The sequence below is a fragment of the Anser brachyrhynchus genome (assembly GCF_964034855.1).
Source record: "Anser brachyrhynchus genome assembly, chromosome: 3".
NCBI classification, from domain to species: Eukaryota; Metazoa; Chordata; class Aves; order Anseriformes; family Anatidae; genus Anser; species Anser brachyrhynchus.
This window is the reverse complement of record NC_137696.1, coordinates 95,424,939-95,445,014: the sequence shown is the minus strand read 5'-3', so window position 1 is coordinate 95,445,014 and position 20,076 is coordinate 95,424,939. Positions and strand designations below refer to the sequence as shown.

The window sequence follows — 20,076 nt, the reverse complement described above, 5'->3', positions numbered from 1 at the left end:
GCTCCATTTCTGCAATGCTAAAAATAGTTGTCCTCATTTTAAAACACCGGGCTATTAGATTATTCCAAGGGTCTGGCGTACTCAGGGTAATGGAAGGCACATATCCATAAATTATCAAAACAGTAAGTAGCATTTGACCGTGCTGATTTTACTTCTATTAAGATGAGTTTCCTTGCTAGTAACCCTGAAGTAGCAGGTCTATTCTGTAAATCAAGCTCCTGGCAGTGCCCCAGTAAATTTTAAAATAAAAGAAAAACTGCCTGTTGAGGATGGAGAAGCATCTGTTGTTTTTTTTTTTGTCTTGTTTTGTTTTGTTTTCCATTCACAGAAATCATATCTGTAAAACGAGTATTTAAAATATTTTACAGTAATTGTCTTTCCCAACCACGAGGAGAATCTCACAAAGTTCCAGTACATTTGACGTTATAAACTGTGCTAATGCCTGAAAGGTTTTAAATAGCAGTACACATTCTAAATCATTGATACAAGTTTCTCTCAACTCTTCTTTTTCTTATGATTAGTAGACACCTAATTCATGTTTGAATGCACCATACTGTTTGGTAGTACAAATAACCAATACACTTAATATAGCTCAGATACTTGCATATTAAGTATCATGTCTCTTTTTTTTTATAAGTTCGAAAGTCTCTTATTTATAAGGAAAAATAACAAAATATGGAAGACAAGGTATAAAAATTCTTAGAAAAATAATATGCATTCTAAAGTAGTTGCTAAGCACATAGATATTGCAACTTATTGTATCTTGAAAACCTTTAGCTGTAGAGAGAATCTCTAATTTAATAGGGTGTTGCAGTGCAAGTAAAAACTGCAGAATCAATAAATGATAGATACATTGAGAACCTGATTATACATACACTGCACGGTTCCAGAATAGTAAAGCAGCCACAATATTAATCATTCTAGATTTAATAAGAATCAATATTGATGTGGAAGATTATTTTTGCATTATACTGTTGAATGAATAATCATTTGCAGAACACTGATTAACCAGTGCAAGACAAAACATCTATGCCTTGTCTTCATAAAAACAAACAAACAACAACAACAAAAAAAAGACAGGGAATGTGTGCTGTTTTTTTTCTAGTTTATAATGATCTAGAATAGCAGTGAAGATAAAATATTATCTGGTAACTATTATATTGCAAAGAACTTTTCTGAATTCATGTTGTAAATTTGGAGAAAATGAAAGACTAAGGATTACTTGTGGTGATTAATTAGAATTTTTCCCCAGCATGCTAGCATCTATTTTTACAGAGGGGAGCTGTAAGGAAGATGTTGGAAACTGTACCATGAGTTAGAAAAATGCCATTTTAACAGGCTATTTTAAGCCATAATTTAATAGTTATATACCATGAGTGCTTTGTATTTATTTGTTTAATTACTTGTATCATTTAGATGAATAATTATTCTTTTATTGTCTCTTTGTGTTGTACAGAGAGAGTGGAGTTCTTTCTTTGTCTCTGTTTATTCTTGTTTGTGTCTGTGAGGCATTTATCTTCCACTTGGCTTCGAGTCAAACAAGTGAACTTTCAAAACTTTTTTTGTTGCTGAATTCTTGCTTGGCTAGAAAACTGAACTGGGTGGTGTGTGAGTTAGTAGGGCAATGAATGGAATGGAGAAAGCATTTGATTTTAGATTCCTTTAATAAGCCTTCTAAGATCTCACTTGAAGTCAAAGGAGTATGGATGAATTTATCAAACAGAACTTAGCTCAGCAACTTCAGATTTATTGCAACCAAAATTAATGTACTTCACAGTGGCATAATTCATAAATCTGTAAATGGAGGATGGTTCTTAGCTTTCAGTGGTATAGCCTCGTCCTCACTAGGTCTGTAATTGTCTAACCAGCTTTGCTGAGAAGTGGAAAAATAAATGGTTGCAATATCTTATACTCTAATACTATGTGAGATATTACTAGTTTTTTGACTATACCCATGTTACATGCAGGATTTATTTTTCTGTAGCTTTTAATTCAAATCTATTGTTTGTTTCTCTTTTGTTTTAAATTTTCTTCTGCTCAACTAGTCTTAATTCAGATACCAAATATTGTATGATGATGTTACTCAGCATGTACAGTTACATTTTAAAAACATTTCTGATAAACAAGGTGCTTATTTGTATCTATGTTCAGTTGCCACGCATAAGTCCTAAGCATCCGGTCTCGAATGGAATTTAGAAACCAAATCATATTCTTAATTTTCATGCGTAGCGCACGAAAGAAAGATGTTTGAGGGGGAAGAGGGATGTGACTAACAGCTGTACAGCTGACTTACTGTGCTTTTATAAAATCTCAGGTAGAGGAGGCAGTAATTTGACAACATAAATTTTTGGTGGTCAGACCATTCACTTAGGAAGATTCACTTAGGCCAGATTTTTGCCTGCTTGGTTGCACCGGATCAAGGCATAGCATTTCATCTAGCGGAGTAGGCTGGGCACTCCCCTAAAGACAGGGAGGAGGTCTGAAATTTCCCTTTGACTGAGTAAAGCCTAGAAACCGGCATCCTGCTTCATATGTACTGTAATTGTAGGTAATTCTATGAAACATGAATGACCATATCACCTCTGCCTGTGTTTTTCAATGGGCACAGCTGTGGTTGTGGTGATCTCAGTGCTGACAAAATGGGAAAAGTAAGTTCTGTGCATCCCTGGATGTAACATTTTGTAAGATGGAGGAGGCAGAGCTGCTTCTCCCAGATGTGTCACGTGTAGGATAGCACCACACCACTCAGCTCACAGGTAGCAGCAGAAATACATTTTAATTGTAGATCCCTCTGGGCTCAAGCACCTAATAAGTATGAGGGAGAGGATGGAAATTGTAGCACCCTTGCTAAGTCTTTAGGTACTTGGATAGTATGCAAGTGTTTTTCTAATTCATTTTTTTTTTCCTGAATCATGACCTGAAATAAAAGTAAGGAAAGATTTTCACATAATCCAAACTCTCTGATCTTCTTGTGGCTCAGTCATTTGAAGCAGTCTGCAGCTACATCTGCTGCATGGTTAGATAACCTGTAATTGTTAATTGTCTGATATTTTGGATATGAAATGTATTTTAACCAAATACAAATCAACAGACATAAATGACCCTAGAAATCAATTCAACAACTCTGTTCAAAAAGAATGAGAAGGAAATACATCTCCATTTTTTTCCCTCTTAATTTAGCTCAGTCTTGAGTTAGGTCTGAAAAAATGATGGTTATGTATATTTTGTTTCAGGGGGAACCTGGCTTACTGGGTGTTCCTGGCATACCTGGTCTTACTGGTTCCAAGGTAAATTAAATAAATAAATAAAATAATACTTTTTTTTTTTTGTGGTTTTACTCTCAACATCCTTTTTGCTAGCCCTCCAGTATCTACATGAATTGTATTTGAATTATATATACTGTTTTGGACTTGGACTTTGGACATGACAAAGGCATCATGTTATACAACTTCACTATCAGCTGCTCTCTCACAAGAGAAGAGGCACGAGGTATAGTGGCACAGACATGCCCACCAGTGTTACTGTGCATTAAGAGCAGTTGTCTAGGTCTCAGAACTGTGCAGGGTCTTTATAGCCATGAGATACACAGATCCAAGAATGTGAAATGTGGGCGTCATGATCTCAGCACAATGAGATGAGGGAAGCAGTGCGTTTTGTACTCTTCCATTTTAATCTTTTGCTCCTCTCTGGAGGTGGAATACTGTAGGAAGGCCAGAACTTGCAAAAAGATGCATATGCAATTCAGAGTTTACTGGTAATATTTCTTAAAGTTTTCTGGCCCTTTTCATGATCAGATTTTGTTTTCTGTTGGTTGGAGCTGTGCAACATGAGAATTTTGTAACATTCGAATTTTTTGAAGTAATTTAGCTGTGGCTAATGTAGGCTGAAATTTTTAATGTTGTCAAATGGAAATTACCTAATCTTCTTTCCCTACATTTTTGTTGACTGCATTTCTTATTTTCTCTAATTGGATTATTTTAATTTTTTTTAAGTGTGGGAAAAACTCTGAACACCTAGCCAGTATTTGTGAAAAAGGAAGGAAATAGTTAATAACCCCTAAATTGGTACAGGCAAAGACTGGTTGAGCAGAACTGTTCATGAAAATGACCTGGGTGTGGACATGAAGCTGAATATAAGCTAATAGTGTTCTGCTGTTGGGAGTAAAGTAAAGCATATATTGAACTACGTTAGGAGAACATCAGGGGATGGTGTTTTTCTTTATGCTTGGTACTGGTGATACTGCATCTGCAAAGTTGTGTCAAGCTTGGGTCCTCCTCCATCCTTACTATTTTGAGAGATGTGGAGAAACTGAAGAGGGCCCAGCAGGTAGCTAGTGTATGTTCAAGAATCTAGAAAACATGGCCTGTGAGGAGAGTTTCAGGGCACTGAGTTTGTCAAATCTGACAAAGGGGAGGAATCAAGACTATCCTGCAGGTCTCAGGAGCCCAGGAGACTGGTCGATCTTCAGGGGCAGCTTCCTAAAAGCACAGGATCTGTCCCTTGTGATATGATGGAAACTGAGCAAGTATGGCAGAATGTCAGCATGGATGAAGTGGTTGCTTCTGACTGAGCTCAAAAACAGAAAGAAAGTAAACAGTGGAAGCAGGCATGAGCTACCCAGTAGGAAAATAGAAACATTGCCAAAGCGTGTGGTGATGGAGTTAGGAAACCAAAAGTTCATCTGGAATTGAAATTAATGAGGGATTCTGAAGGGCAGTGGGAAGGGCTTCTGTGAAGTATTTTGGCTGCAAAAGAAGACTGAAGAGAATGCTGACCCACTGCTTCATGGAGTGAGGGACTTGGAAAAGGCTGAGAGTACTCAGTGCTTTGTTTACCTTGTCTTTCACTAATAAAATTTGCCCTCAGGCCTCCCAGGTACTTGAACCTTCTAGCAGAGTGTGTGAGGAATGTTCCTTGCCCACTGCAAAGGAAGAGAGTGTTAAGGAGCACTTAAGCTAAAAGGACACATACAAGATACCAAACAACATGCATCCAGTGGCTGCTGAGAAGACTGCAAGGCTGCCCTCTGTTAATGTCAAGAGATCATGATGACATGGGGAAGTTTCTGATGACTACAAACAGGCAGACATTGCATCTGTCGTCAAGAAGGATCCAGGGAAGTGCAGGCCAGTCGACCTCACCTCTGTCCCTGGAAAAATTATACAGGAAATCCTGAAAGGCATTTTTAAACACATGAAGGACTAGAAGGTGACTGGAAACAGCCAGAATTGATTCACCAAGGACAAATCATGTCTGACAATCCGATTGTCTGCTCTAATAAGATGACAGGCAGTGTGGATAAGGAGCAGTGGATGTTGTGTCAGATAGGCTTTTGGCATAGTCTCCAATCATATCAATGTAGTCAAATCTGTGAGATATGGACTCTATAACTGGGTGGAAGATGGACTGTATTGTTGGGGTCAGAGGTGGAATAACTGTGGTACAGTACAATAACTGATGGCTACTAACTGCTGTCATCCCTCATGGATTGATACTGGGGCAAGTATTGTTTAGTGCCTTTATTAATAACCTGGATGATGTGTAGTGAAGTTACTACTCCACCCTCCCAGATGTGGGGGAGTAGCCCGCACACTGGTAAGGCAGGGGAAGGGTGATATACAGAGGAACCTCAACATGCTGCAGAAATAGGCTAATGAAGAAGTTCAGCAAAGGCAAACATTATATTGCATCTGGGATGGAGGTGACCTCACTGGAGGCCCACCAAGATGGCCAGGAGCTTAGAGCCCATGATGTACAAGGAGAGGCTGAGGAAACTGGGCTTGTTCAGCCATAATTTGAGATGATTTGGAAGGGAGCAGACTTTACTGCTATCTGCAAGGAATAGGAGGGTGCAGAAGAGCAAGAGCCAGACTTTCCCAAGGTGGACTGTGAAAGGACAAGAGGCAATGGACACAAGCTCCAACCAGATAAATTTTGACTCTATCTATGAATAATTTTTATATAATGGATTGGGAATTGAATAAAGACAGGATTTGCAGTCTTAAAAATGGGAAAGCTAAATAAAGAAAGTGTTTTGCTTCTAGAAATTTGTCAAAAGTAAATAGAAGTTAGTTCTGTTGCATATCCAAAATTGGAGAAGAATACATTGCATACATTCAGAAATTATTTCAGTAATTAACCACTCATTTTTTTGGTAAGGATATATGGAAGGTTACTTTATTAGATCACATATTTTGCATGCTTGGTCTTGGATATGCTTTTAAGACTGACCCCTAAGCTGTTGACTGCATGAGTCACCCCAGCCAAAAAAGCAAATAGGGAAGAGACACTGCAGGCAGTGCTGAAAAGTCTAAAGCTATTTGATAATCTATAAGCCTGCACATCTCCTAAGCTTTTAATTTAATTCCCAGATGTGCATTACACAATATTTTATCAATTGAACAATTTGGCAAAATGCTGCTAGAAAGTTTGCAAGTTGTAGCCTGCTGTTTTAGTTGACCTCATTTAAACCTTGGACTTCTATATATGGAAATGAAAATCTCTGAAGGGTGAAAGAATGTTTAGATATTGCTCATTCTAATTTTTTGAAAGTAATTTAGAAACAATGCCATATGCTTTACTTCAAAAATCTTCCAGTCTTCTCATCTTCAAACCTGTAGCAGTCATGTGCGTTGTACTGAGGCAGTGAGACTGAATTCTTTAGGCTCGCAAAGACATGCAAACCACCTCTTTCCAGATGATTTAAGGGAGAAAGAGAATGTGGTTTGTTATGGCTTTTAATTAAGGAGCTTTTGTACTACAAGCATATGATTTTGGCTGTATTTCTGTTGTATATCTCACAAAACAGACAAAAATATGTTAATAAAGATCTGACTAAAATAGTTAACTATAATTTTTGTAATGTAGCCAGGTTGAAGACCATTCGACAGAGACATTAACAAAGTAAGAATGCTTCAATAAGATCTTTTTCTGAGCTAAAAGTTATCAGGTTGGAGCAAGAAGAGCATTACAACAGGTCTTTTTATTGGAAGATCATTAAATAAAGAACTCAACTTGCCAAAACAAGATGAGTTTGAATTAGTATTTCAATTCTTCTATTCTTTTTTTAAAGAACTTGGTTAATGGGACAAAGTTTTCAGAGTGAAAGGAACGGGTTTTCTTTCTCCAAGTTACATCTGTATCTTTTTCTCAACTGAATGGGGTCTTGAGGCCTTTACAGATGACTAGTCATATTTTAAAATTAACATGAAGGAATTCATAGGAATAAATGTATTAAACTCGTTCTGCAGAATACCAGGACTGTAGTGAGTGGGTTTAGTATCAACAGTTTAGAATTTTTAAAGCCAAGAAGATCCCTTAGGCTGAACAAAAATATGACTGATGATTGGAAAACCATGGCAGCTTTTGTAGAGGTTTTGCACATTTCTGATGCAAGACTGTCGTTATCCAAATGTGGGGTTTTTTTGTGTGTGTTTTAATCCCATAACAAAAATGTAATACAATGTAATAAAAGTATTTCAAGGACTGCAATTATTTGAAGAATGTTTGCTTGAAATATTTGTTTTATTGTTTTGTGTTCCAGGGTGAACGTGGCTTTGTGGGTAGTAAAGGTGAAGAGGGTGAAAAGGTAAATTATTCTGTTCATGTTATTTATTTTTTTTTGGTTAATGTTTTGATATATGGCAAAACAACTGGAGCCTAGTTCTGAAGGCCTCTCTTAACCCTTTCACAGATAAAACTCTTACTTTTTGCTGTGCAGTGATTCCTGAAAGGCTTAATAACAAGGACTTGTTTATGCATATTAATTAGCATCATCAACACTTCTTCTAGAAGATTTTTTTTTTCTTTCTTTCTTTCTTTCTTTCTTTCTTTCTTTCTTTCTTTCTTTCTTTCTTTCTTTCTTTCTTTCTTTCTTTCTTTCTTTCTTTCTTTCTTTCTTTTTTTTCTAAGAAACAATTAAATAATGAAGTCTAACAGAACCAGAACCACTTGACTCCAGTAGTGTCTACTGCTACCGTATTTCTATGGTAACTAGTAGATGTTTATTTATACAGAATGGAATGCATGATGAAATAGTGTAGGTATTTATAGCACTGAAGTTATTGCTTTTATAAATTACAAATGTTTAATAAAAACTTACTGAAATGTGTTGATTGTAATTGTTAAATGTTTTGCATTCTTTTCTTCTAAGAACGTAAATTCACCGCAATTGCAAAATTTTACATTTGCTACAGCATAATAACTAAAAACTAGTTTTAAAAGGTTAATTTTTGTTGATATATTTCTGTATACCTACATAGTAGTTAGCATTAGTTTTGTCTCCTGCACATATCTGACTCCAATTGAAATGACTTGATTGCTTGTCCTTGCAGAATGCAGGTGCATTTACCTCTTCCTCAGACTGGCAGTTCCATTTCTTTGCCAGATGAACTGGCATGTTGTCCTAAGGATCTTCTTAGTCTTCTGGCTGGCATAAAGCTTCCACATGCAAATTCAAGGAGAAACCTTTCCTTGTTTTGCACCTGTGGGTATCAGAAACGGAACGTGAAGCAGTTTTTCCTAATTGCAGATACTCTGCATTGGCCAGAAATAGTTGAAAAAGCCATGAGCATTAAAATGGGAATTAAACTGGCCCTTTGGAAGGCTGTCTCAGCAGACAGAATGCTGGCCTGGGTTGCTCTAGGTGATGTGCACTAATCTTCCTGTGTGACTGCAGACAAGTAACAGGTCATCAAAGGCAAGTCTGTGTTGAGGGACAAGTGGAAAGAAGAGGCTGTTCTTAGCTTGCCTAATAAGAATTAAAGTAACAATAATAATAGTTTATAGTTGAGCTTTAGCTCCTTAAACAACTTACTACCTGGTTACTGCTTTTTTAGTAGTGTTTTGGCAGATTTGGATTAGGCAAACTGATTTAAGGATGTATCTTTTCTTGGACCATAGATAGTTTCTCTGTGCTTTAGCTCTCTGTCTGAAAAAGATGCAGAAAATCATTTCTGCTGAATGTGTCATTTGTTTATATGTTCATGCATTTATGTAGAATCATATCATAGAATCATTTAGGTTGGAAAAGACCTCTAAGATCATGTGGTCCAACCTTTAACCACATACATTTGTATGTTTATATGTCCTTCAAGATGAAGAATGAAAGATGCTGAGATTCTGGCAATATTCAGACTAAAGAAAATGGTGAGTGGGTGGCAGCTTTTGAATCTAAGAAAGGACAGTATATTTGTGCTTAGGCTGCTTTGGACAGGGGTATATTCACTCACTCACCATACCTCTTCAGAAGTGTCAGACAGCTTTCCAGTGTTCATATTTTAAAGAAAATATGTCATGGATTAATTGAAGCAGATTTAAAGTTGCAGAGGGTTTTCTTAGGAGGAAGTATTCCAGTAACCAGGAAGGAAAAAATATCAGAAGTAAAAGCCAGCCTCTACAGCAACTAAAATTTATCACGTGAAGATTCAGTCTCTAAAAAAAGCACTTGTTAAGCCTGAGTGTTTCTAGCTTCACAGACAGATCTTATTTCCTTTGTAGCATCATTATTCATCAGTTCTGAAGGGCTTGTTGATTTTTTTTTTCATAATTGCTCTGCAGCTGTGCCGTGCTTTCCTTGAGTTATATGAATAAATTGTGTTTGGACACAGGCACGTGGCTCCAGCTGTTGCTGCCACTCTCTTTGCTTGATTTCCCTTATATTAAGGCAAAGAGAAAATGACCAAATGACTGGTAGTAACATTTTTCTTATGTGGAAGTTGAGTCAGCACATTTTAGACAATTTTCCTATTTGTTTTTTAACTTCAGAAGTTAATGAAAAGATTCCATTTAAATGTATTTCCAGTTTAACTGTTAACAAGATATTCAGCTGTCCTTCAAATAAAAGGAAATATATGAGTAGAAGAATCCTTATTTACCAGTCATTGCTCAAAATTATTTTTTTGAGCTACGTGTCATGATTTGTGAGGTAAGAGTGTATTTTAAAATAATGTGAAGTAAGTCTCAACCTGGGCTTTAACAGTTACTCAGTTTGGCCATAAATCAAATAATTTAGAAGAACAACAATGCTGTTTCCAGTTACTAAACTCTGGTATTAAAAAGATATCAGTATCTTTCCATTATAACATACTGTCCAAAATACAATTGCTGTACTAATTTGTGTGTAGTAAACATGATTAAAAAATCTGGAACTTAAAATTTAATTTTTACTAATACAAACTCCTCTGCTAGATCTTGCATCTCAAGGAACAGGATAAGTGTTCAAGTACTCTGTTTTGCATAACACCTAGAGAGGGTTTCAGCTGCCTAAACATTAGGTAGTTGCCGTTTCAGACTCTCCGCAGTCTCCAAGTGCCGCACACAGCTGGCAGAGACAGCACAGAACTGATGGGAGAGCACCACTTCCAGGAGGGGCAGCTGCCACCATAGATTCAGAAATCAAAAATAGCGCAAGATGCCTTTGTAGGCAGCTGACGCCCACTTCTAGTGAGTTGCAAAAAAGAAGGTACATCAGGGAGACGTAGGCAACTGAGGTGAAAGTGATTGATCGTATGTAAATGAAAGATACAGGAAGTATCTTTAAATTAAGCTATTAAGGGAGATTCCTTAGGTTTAAAGGCTTAAATCTCTCTTAATTCCTTAGGCTTAAATCTCTCTCTTTAGGTTTAAGGGTTTCTTTGCTACGTGTGCGTCTCCTTGAGGAATCAGAAGTCTTGTTCTGCCTTCCTCCCTTTTTTTTCCTTTTTTTTTTCCTCCTCTTACATTGAACTTTGCTCTCTCTTATAGCAGCCAGTAGTAGCAAGGGAAGCTACAGAATGGCATGTGCATGTGCAGGCTGCAAGTTTTCCCTCCATAGGAAATATACTCTCTGTAAATTTGTTTTAATCCTCCTTTGTATTCTGTTTTCTTTGTGTTAGGTAGGTAATGTCATTGTCTTATATGATAGTGCTACAGCTCGCAACAAAAGCATTGGTCTACTGTTCTATAGCACAACTGAGAAAGTACATACTGAGAGCAGTTTTAATTGTTTTGCTGCCAGGAAGAAAGACTATGTTGAGTGAATCTGTCTTCATTCTAATACTGTTCAGAACTGTAATTTTATGGCATGGATTGATAATAGTTGGAAAACAGCTTTAAAGTCCAGAATGTTTTTGGCAAATCAGAGAGGTAACCTAAAAAAATAGGATCCAACAAAAAAATAACACGTGCAAGCAACTACCTGTAGGGGAGAATAAACATGATTTTTTTTTTTTTAAGGCAACAACAACAAAACCCAAAGAAATAAGTAGCATCTACTTGCAAATTAAAATCTGAAAGTTATTTGTATCTGAAGCTGAACACAGGTGAATGAAGTAAGGCGGTTGCCAATGAAGGAAACTAAGATGTTTTAAAGATCAGTACTGTCTGCAACGCTAAGGAAATAGTCCTGTGCTATTTGTTATTGGTAAAGCTTCAACTTAAAAGTTGTTCGAAGGATATCACTAGGAATGACTGATCTGTGTAACACATAGTCTTTGAGAAAGGATTACATGAATGAAGATTACTTAGTAAGAGTCAGCTGAAAAGGACTATGTAACCAGTCTTGAAATACATAAGACTGCTGCAAAGAGGAAGGGAATGGTATAGTTCCTGTGTCTGTGGTGGATAACGTGCAAAGTAACAGACTGAAAGCAGGGCAAGGAAGATACTAGGTAGCTGTTAGGAAAGGCTTTTTAATTTTAACACTGTTCTGTTGTTTTTTATGGAAGTAATTTCCTCTTCTGGTGTTCTGCATTTTTTATCCTGGTTACAGAAAAGGCAATGATCTATAGAAAGGCTTGATTCATTAAAATACAGGAGATCGGATTATCTCAAATGACTTTTCCATTTTCTGTTGATAGCATCAAAATAATGCAAGTTATCACACCGATTTCTAGTTGGATAAACACAGAGAACAGCTAGAAAGTTTCTTTTTCGATCTATATTCTTCTTTGCTTTTAGTGGCTAGTTAATACTTTCCTAACAGGTTACCCAAAGTGGTTGTGCAGCCTCTATCCATGGAGGCTTTGAAGACCAGCCTACAGCAACTTGGTCTGACCTCGCAGCTGAGACTGCTCTGAGCAGGAGGTTGGACCAGAGACCTCCTAAGGTCACTTCCAACCTCAGTTATCTGATGGTTTTATGACAGTGCACACGAGCATGATATTTTTCTGAATCAGAAAATGTGTTCACAGTATAAATCTGTGTAAAAAAAGGAGAATAATAAAAAGTGGTATTTAAAGAAAAATATCATCAGGTTGAGATGTGAATGTACATTTAATGTAGAGTATGGACTAGGGAACAAAAGTTGTCAAATGACTTAGTGGAGATTTTTATGTACATGATTTTCAGTTTCAGATAAGAACTGGATTTTGTTCACTAGCTTTTTTTTTTTTTTAAGAGGTGTATATACTTTCACACATACTACTTGTTTTAGAACGTCACATCTCAGGGAAGACCAGTGTCCTTGCTCAAATACCTGATGACCTGTCAGCTGATGCTCCCTTCCTCATAAAAGCTGCCATGGAATGCCTCTTTGGGTAGCGCTGTACATGGTCGCTTGGATGTGTATGTTTATTTTTTAATAAATATAATTACAAAGTAAATTGACCTAAGTAAATGAAATCTAGAGATCTTCGCAAAATTTGTTAAGTACAAATTTTTTTAAAAAAAAGAAAAAGAATCTTTAAAATTTATTAGAGCAAAAATTGCCGTGCATCTTTTTTTTTTTTTTTTCTTTGTCAAATCATGATTTATCCTTTTTTACCTTCAGATTCTTGCTTCCTTTGGTAATGTTAGCTAGTACTCTTTGCCCAGATCCCACATTTTTCATCTCCTTATCTACCTCCATGGTTAGAATATGTATTTACTGCAGTATATGCTTCACAGATACTCTTCTTTCTGTAATCAAGCTAGAACACTGGTATTTCAGTTTTGAGGGACATGTGGAACCTCAACACCACATAAATTTTGTGATAATTTGGCACCCTGTGTGGAACAGATCTGTGTTTTATTTGGAAATAAAGTGGCAATTGAAAAGCCAACACACTGTACATGATATTTATAGCCAAGCAAGCATGACAGGATTGTTGCTAAGAGATAATACTGGTTAGACAGAGCTAGGAAACCTACATTCCTTGTTTCACGTAGCTTCTTCAAAGCACTAGTATAAAATCCCAGTTTCTGTTTTAAATCAGAGAGGCAATTAATACTGACTAAATTGCAGTACTAGATGATTGCTCAGAAGACTCAGAAGATGAGTGACAGAGCAGGAGGATAGCTGTGCTCTGGAGCTGGACTCTTCAATTGCAGTTTTCCATGACTGGTTGCTTTCCTTTAAAAAGGATATTCCCCTCCCATCTCACACTCTAAATAGAGGATCTTAAAACTGGGTGTCATTGGAGTTGAGCTTTGTGCCAGTTTACATGCTGTGATACTCACTTGTGAACACTTGATCTGTGGTGAAGTGATTATTTTACTGCAACTCTTTGATCGATATTTCTCAGTAAAATTATATAAATAAAAAAGTTAGATATATTTGAGTAAGGGAAACTTTGGGAGTGAAGCCATAATGACAGTCACACATTACTTCCAAAGTTTTATCCTTTTATCTTTACTTTTTGTATGTTTTGATTCTGCTTTTGCATGTGTATACATGTTAGAAGAGAGAGATTATCTGGGGCTTGTCCAGCCTAAATGTAGAAAAAAAATGTCATCTGCTTCATTTTCTTCTAAATGCAGGATGTTCTTTGTATATATTTACTATTTTGTGAAGTACAATTTGAATTATTCCAGGAAATAGGGCTTCCTCTATTTCCTTTAGAAGAAAATTCCTAATAGATCTTAGTGTCAGGAAGATTTCCTGGAGGTTAACATTTTCTTCTTCATCCTATCACACCTAATAAAATACTCCTCTATCTTTCATCCATTCAGAATATGCATGGCTATAAACTTGCAGCATGTCCTCATGTGTAGTCTTTTTCCCCCTGGTATTCAATAAACTTTTCTTAAATAAGCATAAGTAAATGCAGAAGGAGGCCAATTCCCTTTCAAAGGTGCTAGTTGAAGTTAGTCATTATTTACTTTTGCTGTCTAATATTTTGATGTTGATACCATAAATCTCAGTGATGAAAACAGTCCACATAAGACAGTTCAAGTATCAGGGAAGCCTGCAATCTGCTTGAAAAATAGGAGTTATTGCTCATGGAGTAGAAGACAGTAATGGATCTGGAAAATCTATAATTAAAAATAATAAAAAAATGACAAGAGAAGCGGTTATTAAGCCTCCTGTGTGTTCATACAGCTACTTGTCAGCTCTACATTCTGCTAGAAATACTTCAGTATTTATATATACTATTAAGTGTAGACTATACTAAATTCAGTAAGCTGCAAATCTTGATATAACCATGGCCACTGAATACCCAGATCTGTTATTCTGTATGATTTTTGGAGGAATGGAAGGAAGTGCATTTTGCATTATAGACTGAGTCCAGTTCCCAGGTTTTGTTTGAATGGTGATTGAGTCCATGCCACTGTCCTGAAAATGTGGCTCCTTGCCTTTGCTAACCATCAAAATAGATATTTTATTTGAAATTTAAAAAAAAAAAAAGGTTCAGAGGTAATTTTCTGAAGTCCTTTAAATCCTATTTCAAGCAGTCAAGACTGGGTTCTTTACCAGTTGGATGTAAATGTGACCTGAGTTTTTTCATACTTGTCTCTTAATGCTATGAAGGGAAGAGTTAGTTTTCTCTTTCTCATCTTTTAACTATCTAGTTATGTATTCACACCTTTTAAACTGTTGGGAACCAAAGTTCTTTTCTTTGGCTGTATGTATATATATATATATATATATAATTATTTTTTTTTACTATGACATGGTGAATAACATTTTTTTTTTTTTCATAGAGCCCTATGAGGCTAAATGTTGTTTACAAGACAGCTGTTTCAGTTAAAGGACATGAAAGTGTTTGTATTTGAGATTTGTTTTTACTACAAAGCATATTACATACAATCACAGAGAAACATGTACACTTATGTTTTAGAGGAAAAGGAAAAGCACACTTTTAATCCTACAAGAAGTTTCTACCTGTAATAAAAGCAGTCTTAACAACTGGCATTTATCCCAGTAAGCTATATGTTATCAGGGTTTGTCCTGTAGTTCTGTGGCATTTGACTCGATGTGTTTATCTTCATACTGCTTAACTAACTTGCCCTTGAAACAAACAGGCTTCATCAAAAGTGCTTGTTGAAAATAGTTCACAGCCTATGGTAACTTTTGAACTGTGCCTGGGAATTGTATGGGGAAGTGCTAATTAGCCTCATTGAAACGTCTACAAGAGACCTTCACAGCTAGGGTCTATCAATTTATTGATACCGATGACCAAGTTCCAGGACCCAAGCTATATCACTGTCTAATTTACTTACAGATACCCATTTGGTCAGATTAAAGGTTCATCTAGCTCAGCATCCTGCTTCTAATGATAGCTAAAAGTGGTGCCTAGGGAAAAGCATAAGGACAGAGTAAGCAAGTACAGTGCTTCTCCTCATGTACTCTTTCAACCTCCAATTATTTGTGACTGCATTCTCAGCCAGATGTGGTTTCAGTGAATTTAGTAGTCTTCAATGGACTTCTCTTCCATTAGTGTGTACAGTTTCCCCTCAAATTCATGTAAACTTTAAGCATCTGCAGTATCCTGCGATGAGGAATTATGGTGTTTATCTTCATGTTTGAAGAACCACTTCCTTTTGTTTATTTGGAAATTGCTTCCTGTTAATTTAATTTAATGTCCCCTACTTCTCCTGTTGGAAGACTCCTGTTCTCCCTTTCCATATCAATCAGGAATTGATAAGCATCTCTCATGCATTCCTGAGCTGTCTCTTCCAATTGAGAAATACCAATCTCCTATGACAACTGATCTGTATTTGATCTTCCTAGTAGCTGTGTCTGGATGTGTTATAGTTCTGTTGCAAGGTTTTAAGATGTTAGAGACAAGGACTTCAATGTATGTAATATGACAGTGATTTTTTTTGTTTTATTCTCTGTGACTTCCTAATATTTCCTGACATTTAACTTCATTTAGTGCACACATTCATATGAAATTTTGATTTTGGGTAGCTCTCATAAGTAGTGAGGTCATCTCAAAGTACAAGTAGAAAATGTCACATATCTATACAGAAACTGGTAATCTTCAGCCCTCCGCTATACACTTTCTTCTGTTTTATTCTCGTGGTATACTGCAGTAGAGGAGAGTTGTTGGTCCCACATTCATCCTTTTACTCTTGGTAGAAGAGTAGATGAGAGACTTGAGAACATACACACTTGTTCGTTGTTAGTTAACAGATTTTTACCTCTTGAAACACAACCAACTTCTGAGCTCAAATATATCTTTGCACATTTAAAAGCCTGGAATGTGCAAATAGAAGTGTAACATGTTTTTACTAGGTATAGTCATGATTTCACAATTTGTAAAGTTAAAGTATTTATCCTGGAAAGGATTCATCATGTCTTTGTATGCTTCATAGGAAAGTTAGTGTTGTTCACAAATGTATACATATAACGGAAGGTTTCCACTTCCCAATACATCCAATTAAGAAAATAATTGGCTTAAAAGTGTATTCCAACTATAAAGTTGAATACCTTCTTCCATTATAAACCTTTTTTTTACTGCTACATCTTTGCTAAATGTTAACAGTTCCACCTGAGGTACCATGTACTAGACCTCTGCCTCAAAATGGCTTGCTTTATGAGGTTTGAGTGTAAACAATTTGTATCTTGCTGAGAACAAGATTAGTGGAGGAGAGAGAAGTGACTTTGCCAACATCTAAAAGCCAGTGTGAACTCTCAAGCTTTCTGCCTTGAATTAGAGTGTAGTATTTGACAGGTGCGTTTTTGGCATTGAAAAGTTTTATTCTTCAGAATGACTTCTCTCCACCGATGTTTGGTATAATCTTAAACTCTAAAAATGGCCATTTTCAGATATTTAGTACAACTTTGGTCCTCAAAGTTCCCTAAATTCCCATTGCTTCCACAACGTAGGAAGTCTCTTGCATAGTAGGCCCAGATGTAGAGCTCTGGGCAAGAAAGTACATGCAGTGCTCTGCAGAAACAGCCAAGGCTGCTCTGAACGAGCTGACTGGGGTGGCAGAAGCATTGTATCTTCCTTAGTGGGCACTCTGTTGAGAGGTAATGGGAAAAGCAGAGTGCCAGGTCATTTGGCTGTGCTCCTAGTAATGGTTACCTCTGTGCTGCCTTGCAGATCTCGGAGCACATATCCAGAGATAGATGGCTGGGTACCATTACAGCTCTGGATGCCTCGAAAAGATGCACTAGCTTGGAAATAGCTAAGGCTGTAAACCTTTTTCACTGTAATTTTGATAAATGGTAATTAATTTAAAATCAGTGGAACAATTTTACCTCTATGGAGTGCTGCACATTTAGCATCTGGGAAAGTATTCTGGAGGAGCAAAGAAATATCCACCAGCAGCAGTAGAGAGCACAGAATCATAGAATATCCCAAGTTGGAGGGGACCCATAAGGATCATCAAGTCCAACTCCTGGCACCGCACAGGTCTACCCAAAAGTTTAGACCATGTGACTAAGTGCACAGTCCAATCGCTTCTTAAATTCAGACAGGCTTGGTGCAGTGACTACTTCACTGGGGAGCCTGTTCCAGTGTGCAGCCACCCTCTCGGTGAAGAACCTCTTCCTGATGTCTAGCCTAAACTTCCTCTGCCTCAGCTTAACACCGTTCCCACAGGTCCTGTCACTGGTGATTATGAAGAATAGGTCACCTGCCTCTCCACTCCCCCTCGCGAGGAAGTTGTAGACTGCGATGAGGTCCCCCCTCAGCCTCCTCTTCTCCAGGCTGAACAGGCCCAGTGACCTCAGCTGCTCCTCATACGTCTTCCCCTCTAGGCCCTTCACCATCTTCGTTGCCCTCCTCTGGACACTCTCCAACAGTTTAATGTCCTTTTTGTACTGTGGTGCCCAGAACTGCACACAGTACTCAAGGTGAGGCAGCACCAGCGCAGCATCATCTTTGCTCTGTGTAGACACTTTGAGGTCCTAGTTTCTACTTAAGAACTCAGGGTAGTGTGGCACCAGTGAGGTGAATGTTACGGTCAGGGCACCTGTGTACAGAAGAGAGGGTAGAGATGGGCATGGAGCTTGAGTGGGTGCCTGGGGAAAACAGGAAGAATGGATGGTGTGAGTGCATTTCTGAGGGAGATGGAAGAGACGGAGAATAATTCATGAGGAATAACTCAGCGAGTACATCAGTGTTAAAGTGGGACTTCTTTAATGGAAGAACACCCTACCTCTTCCATTTGAGTGCTCTGCCTTCCAGCAGGTCCATGCCTGGATCTAGTCTGTAAGAAGTAAATCTTAATCCATTTCAGAGTCAAAAGTAGAATACAGAATTTATCGTTTCCCTGTTTTTCATCAGCTTGGCTAGTAAACTGTGTTCTGTGATGGATGGAATGCGTCTCATGCTCAGCCTATATTTTTGGTTCACCAGAAAAGAGGAGTCATCTACTTCAGCTAGTCTCTTAGTTCAAGTGATAAAGCTTATTGCTGTGAATTAAAATATTCTCCCTTCTGACTCCACAAGTCATCTTTGGTGAAAGGCCTTATAGTATACTATAACGAAGTATTTTGCTTAGTATTTATTAAACTTAACAGTCTGAATTTAAAAAAGAAAAATATATATATTGCTGAGTCCAAAGAGAAGAAATGCCAGAATATATATATATTTTTAAAACTGAATGTGACCTCAGCTGGATTAAAGAGAGGCCTGGAAAGGGCCCATCACGTGTACGTTTCCCCAAAATAGTCTCAGGGAAATAGGTCTGACTGAAGTTCAACATCCAGTCATTTTGTTCAAACTTCTTTTCATAACACTGCTTTTGAATTTCTTTTTTGGTCTGCTAGCTATTTTTATTACTCTATATGTTCTTGATTATCTGTGCCTTCTCTCTTCCCTTTTTTTCTGGCTTGCAACTTAACTTTCCTGTTGTGCAAACACCCACACATATGTGTATTTGTTCATCTTTTTCCCAATTTTACTTTTGTAAAAGCTGTGTACACTTCACTAATACCTTTGCAGGGTTGTTTTTAACTGGAAGTGCTGTGAGAAGCTTTGCAGGAAGTGTACCATACCTTGAATAATTTGGTTCCTTATAAATCTCGTGGGTTGTAAGTAAGCTCACGTGATATTGGTCTGGTCAGTTAGCCTGGATGGAAAATTAAAGCAGTTTCATATTTTCAATATTCTCTGACAGCATAATCTAGGTGGGGTATTTCTTCTGAATCTCAGATCTGGTGATAGGTTTAGCTTTGAGCAATTGTATTTTCTTGATTTCTGATTGCACGTGCACATTTACACCAACGTGCTTGTACATTTACATTTGTATTTATATGTTTATTTAAATGAGTAAGTCATCCTAAGTTATCCCCTTCTAGGAAATGCAACATAATACAAGCATGAAAATATTTAGTACCATACTAAAAGATTTCCAACTGAATCATTTCTGACTTAATTATTTTGATTTAATAGTGTGCTGTGCAGTTATTATCGGAAATGCCTTTTTTACCAAGAACTTTAAGATAGAAAGGAGGCTCAGGAAGAAGAAAGCGTTACAGCAATAGAGAGTAAGCACAATCGAATCCCTGTTGGCAGCTGCAGTGTATTACTTTAACATAGTGGACTAAATAACACTAGTGACAGGCGAGCCTCCTTTCTGTCAAACTGGAGGCAGTTCTTGGGAACTGCTGAGCAAAGATACACTGCAAGAATGAGCTGGCAGGGCTCCGCAGAAGGAGGCCGTCAGTTTACTGCAGCTGCTACTATCAGTGAGATGATGATGTATGCACTGTTGCAGAGGATTATCCTTTTTGGAAAAGGAGAGTACTGACAGGTATCTAATGAGAAGAGGCAATAGGATAATACAGCAAAATACAGTATTAATGCAATATTAGTGACCATCATATCTGAAAACATTATTTAGCGTAAATCATATATAAGCTTGGGCAGCCTTGTATTTCTTTTTTTAAGTTTAGCCTCATATTGTGAGCTTTTTTTTTTTTGTTAAGTGATATTTCTA

At 37.2% G+C, this 20,076-nt stretch overlaps 1 protein-coding gene across 18 annotated transcripts in view; it reads left to right on the top strand.

The window, feature by feature from the left end:
* COL19A1 (collagen type XIX alpha 1 chain) overlaps positions 1 to 20,076 on the top strand; it is a 202,754-nt gene that overhangs the window by 64,689 nt on the left and 117,989 nt on the right. For 11 of the 18 annotated variants that reach the window (XM_080584506.1, XM_080584503.1, XM_080584515.1 and 8 more), the window contains 2 exons: positions 3,234 to 3,287; positions 7,544 to 7,588. The exons of 2 other annotated variants lie outside the window; for them this stretch is intronic. In XM_080584506.1, coding sequence (XP_080440632.1) covers positions 3,234 to 3,287; positions 7,544 to 7,588 — 99 coding nt within the window. The remainder of the gene's footprint in view (positions 1 to 3,233; positions 3,288 to 7,543; positions 7,589 to 20,076) is intronic. 5 more of the 18 variants (XM_080584508.1, XM_080584505.1, XM_080584502.1 and 2 more) reach the window with 1 other exon arrangement.